The following is a 4,255-nucleotide window of genomic DNA, read 5'->3' on the forward strand; positions in this document are numbered from 1 at the left end:
AACCCGCGACCCTCAGATTGTGAATCGAGCGCCTTATCCACCTGGCCATGCCGGGCACTACTTGAAAGTGCTACGCCCTCTATACATAACAGGTTGCTAGTGGCGTACAAGACTAATAATAACAACCCCTACATTGTAAAATCTGCTTCGTATGTTTAAAATATCTAGTATGTCATGTATTATAGAATATTACATGCAGGTCTGTTTATTTTCTTACAAAATCACAGTATTATTTCAACGCATATATATATATATATATATATATATAAGGCCTGTACGGACTGGCGTGTGAGGACTTAGCCAATGACCACGTTTATAAATACATTAGTCGTGTAATCTTCTGAGCATTCATGTTAAAAATGATTACTCTTCTGTACACATACAGTATAAACTATCACACATAAAAGTACATTAAATCATTTAAAAAATACAAATAATAATAAGATTGTGCCTATTAGTAATAAGCATTTATATATATTCAACACTTAGGAACACTTTTTCTTGTATTTCATTACACAAATCTCGCGAATACCAATAGCATGCTCTGTTTCCAGACACAATGAAAATACGAAATTGCTAAGGTTAATCATTAGTAAATATGTGTTCATCGTTAGCCGTACAGAGAACGCAGAAAACCAGTCGTGATTTTGGAATTTTTGTTTCACGTTACTTTCCTCTGTCTGTATTGTTTCACACTTATAAAATTAGACTCCCGCGCTTGGTTTTTCTGTTTTTACTTTCTTAGTACAAGAAAACAGCAGGTATTTCACTTGTTTTTTCTGTTTTTACTTTCTTAAATACAAGAAAACAGCAGGTATTTCACTTGCTTTTTTTTCTGTTTTCATTTTCTTACTACAAGAAAACAGCAGGTATTTCACTTGTTTTTTCTGTTTTTACTTTCTTAGTACAAGAAAACAGCAGGTATTTCACTTGTTTTTTCTGTTTTTGCTTTCTTAAATACAAGAAAAGAGCAGGTATTTCACTTGCTGTTTCTGTTTGTACTTTCTTAGTACAAGAAAAACAGCAGGTATTTTACTTGATTTTTCTGTTTTTACTTTCTTAAGTACAAAAAACAGCAGGTATTTTACTTGATTTTTCTGTTTTTACTTTCTTAAGTACAAAAAAACAGCAGGTATTCTACACTACTTTTCTGTGTCTTTAGTAACCCAAGTATAAAAACAATGCAGATATTACACGTCACGTTTCTGTGTCTTTAGTAACCCAAGTATAAAAACAATGCAGATATTACACGTCACGTTTCTGTGTCTTTAGTAACCCAAGTATAAAAACAATGCAGATATTACACGTCATGTTTCTGTTTCTTTATTATTTCTAGCATAAAACCACTTTATGTATTTCATTCGATTATTCTTTTTCTGTGCTGTCTCACGTATTAGATTTAGAACTACTGATTAGCAGGGAGAATTAGTGTTACTAACCCTATTGAATTGCTTCGAATGTCACATCAATAGATCTTACTTATCGTGATTAAATATCAGCAACAATACTTTGTCTAGTTTAAATTATATGCATACTGCTTCTCAAAGTCAACTTACTTTTGTCAGATAGCATATATATATTACAGAAAGTTAAAACGTATAGCTAAAATATAATTCTTCATTTGGATTACGAAAAAGTAATCAAGAGTATTTACTGAATTTTAAAGACCTTAATTACAGGTAATTGACCAATAATAACATTTCTTCGAGGCTAAAGAAAAGTTAATAAAATAACTTACACAGTTGAGGGTAGTTTTATTTTTAACTACTACCGTTTCTTCTGAACCCTGTTATATCTTCACAACTTTCTTTTCTTGACATTGTAGCGCCAAAAAGATTATAGTTTTTAGCCAAGATTTCGCAAGAATCATAGTTTATTTTATTTGTTTTATTCGCGCATAATACTCACATCCATGACGCCTTCTATTAAATGTTCAACATCTCTGATTTTCTGTTGCATTTGCTCATGTTGGAAAGCCTCGCGTTCCATCCTGTTAATCTGGACTGCTAATTCATGGACTTCTTTTTGTGCCAAAACCAGTGATTGGTGGTCAGGATGATCAACAGGAGTATGTTTCAACAGCTCCTATAAGCCGTTTAAAAATTACACTATTAGACAAATTTACGGCTATGCATTTTTATAAACTTATAATTTAGCTTGTACACAAATAAGCCAATAATCAAATAACGTGAATCCTTAATTTCATTATGCATCACGTCACTTCTATCTTTTATTTTATTTTGTGTGGAAGGGGGGGATGAAAGATACGACGATGAATTATCTGACGAGTCAAAATGTAAAATGATTATAGCCAACTTAACACGATATCCACATGCTTTACTCCAAAATCTAATTTAAAATTTAAATAACGTACATAAAGCTCAATGGTAGAAACAATTAAGTGAAATTACCATAATGCTCTAAGATTCGTTCACCGCTCTAATACCAACTATTCAACTATTCATATACATAGTTTTCATTTTTCTGATTTATAGTCACTGTAATGTTGTTTGTTGTGCACCAAACTTATTAATGTTGCCATAGTAACCACGACAATACTCAGTTATACGAACAATGTTGTATTGTTCTATTATATGTATGTTTCTGCGCGCGTTGGTGAAAGCGTGCTGTTCTAATGCAAGCTTAAATCCCCTTTTAGTCCTGTATTTTCATGGAAATAATAAGCATAGTAACACCTCTAACACTTAATACTTTGTTTATTAAATTTCATAAATATATGTTTCAATGTTAAGACTGTGGTATATTTAAACTCTAACCACTAACAGGAACATGAGTCATGATTGCCCTTAAGACATGCAATCACGATTAAATGCTCAGACTTCTGAAGACGTAATTATAATTATTCCTTTAAAGAAGGAGGGTTAAACTAAGTTAAATTCCCATTAAGTACGCAGCATATGTTGCTGTGCTGAGCAGTAGCACACTAACTGTAAACTGTAGAATTGTTTAACGTGATTTTTTGAAACTTTCCTTTAAATTAAAATGTTTGAAGCTATTACATTTGTACCTATATATATATGTGTGTGTGTGTGTTTAAGTTTAATGTCTTTAGTTGCTTCAAAACATAAGTTGATTCTTGGGGAAATAACACCGAAAAGCCTTTCCTACGTGAATTAACGTTTACGATCTCCTTCTTAGTGATATAAAACTGTTTTTGTAATTTCTAATTTGAGAATTAGTGTGATATCGGTTTCTCACGCATATCCGCGCTCTACTATGAGTTACCAAGAAAAACTATTATTTCTGTTCAAATATTTTGCTAACAGGTTTGGTCTTTGGATAACATGTTACCTAGGTATACAGTGTAACCACTCTTTATTCTCCCTAAACCTCTGAACCAATAAGGTTCCTGCACCAAGAAAGAATGCATTGTTGAACGAAAGCTAACTGGATATCAGTCACGAAAGGTTAGAGTTCTTGTGTCAAAGTTCAAGAGTGAAGAAGAGTTTTCGTCTGCTTCCTGTTTTCCCTTTGTTTGTTTTGTACAACGAGCTCTTTATCTAGACTATGTGTTATGGGTATTCTCGTTCTCATTCAATGTTTCTGCTTAGTTTTCTTTGTTTTGTTGCTAAGCGCAAAACCTCACAATGGGCTATCTCTGCTGTATCCGCCGAGGGTAAATAAATCCGATTTTTAGTGATATAAGCCCTCAGACTTACCGCTGAGACACCGGTAGGAATTCAGTTTTCTAAAGTCCAGTGAAGTGTAAAAATCTTGAATGATGATTCTTATTTGATTTTTGATGATGTTTATATTGATATATATATATATATATTGCACGAATATAATCAAGTGTTATCACTAATCTTTTCTTTCAAGGTGCCAGGGTTACATCCTTCTAGTATAGTTTTTATTTAGATCAGTTTAATTTGAGTGAATTTCTTCTGTATTGTAAATTTTGGTTGTATAATTGCAAGTGAATTTATTGTATATGGCAAATTCTGGTTGTATAATTGCAAGTGAATTTATTGTATATGGCAAATTCTGGTTGTATAATTGCATTAAACATGATTATGGCTACCTTCATTACTGTATATTTATATATTACTAATTTCTTCTTCTTTTTTTTTTGTAAATAAACCTTTTATATATCTTCATAATTTAGTTAATTTATTGTATATGGCAAATTCTGGTTGTATAATTGCATTAAACATGATTATGGCTACCTTCATTACTGTATATTTATATATTACTAATTTCTTCTTCTTTTTTTTTTTTTAAATAAAACTTTTTT

The 4,255-nt window shown here is 31.6% G+C and overlaps 1 protein-coding gene across 1 annotated transcript in view; it reads right to left on the minus strand.

Annotated features, from left to right (window-relative positions):
• LOC106459769 (rho guanine nucleotide exchange factor 17-like) overlaps positions 1 to 4,255 on the minus strand; it is a gene marked incomplete at its 3' end in the record, with an annotated part of 218,802 nt that overhangs the window by 9,273 nt on the left and 205,274 nt on the right. Inside the window, exon 7 of the mRNA XM_022386309.1 lies at positions 1,909 to 2,085. Coding sequence (XP_022242017.1) covers positions 1,909 to 2,085 — 177 coding nt within the window. The remainder of the gene's footprint in view (positions 1 to 1,908; positions 2,086 to 4,255) is intronic.

This window comes from Limulus polyphemus, unplaced genomic scaffold (assembly GCF_000517525.1).
Source record: "Limulus polyphemus unplaced genomic scaffold, Limulus_polyphemus-2.1.2 Scaffold658, whole genome shotgun sequence".
In the NCBI taxonomy this organism is placed as follows: Eukaryota; Metazoa; Arthropoda; class Merostomata; order Xiphosura; family Limulidae; genus Limulus; species Limulus polyphemus.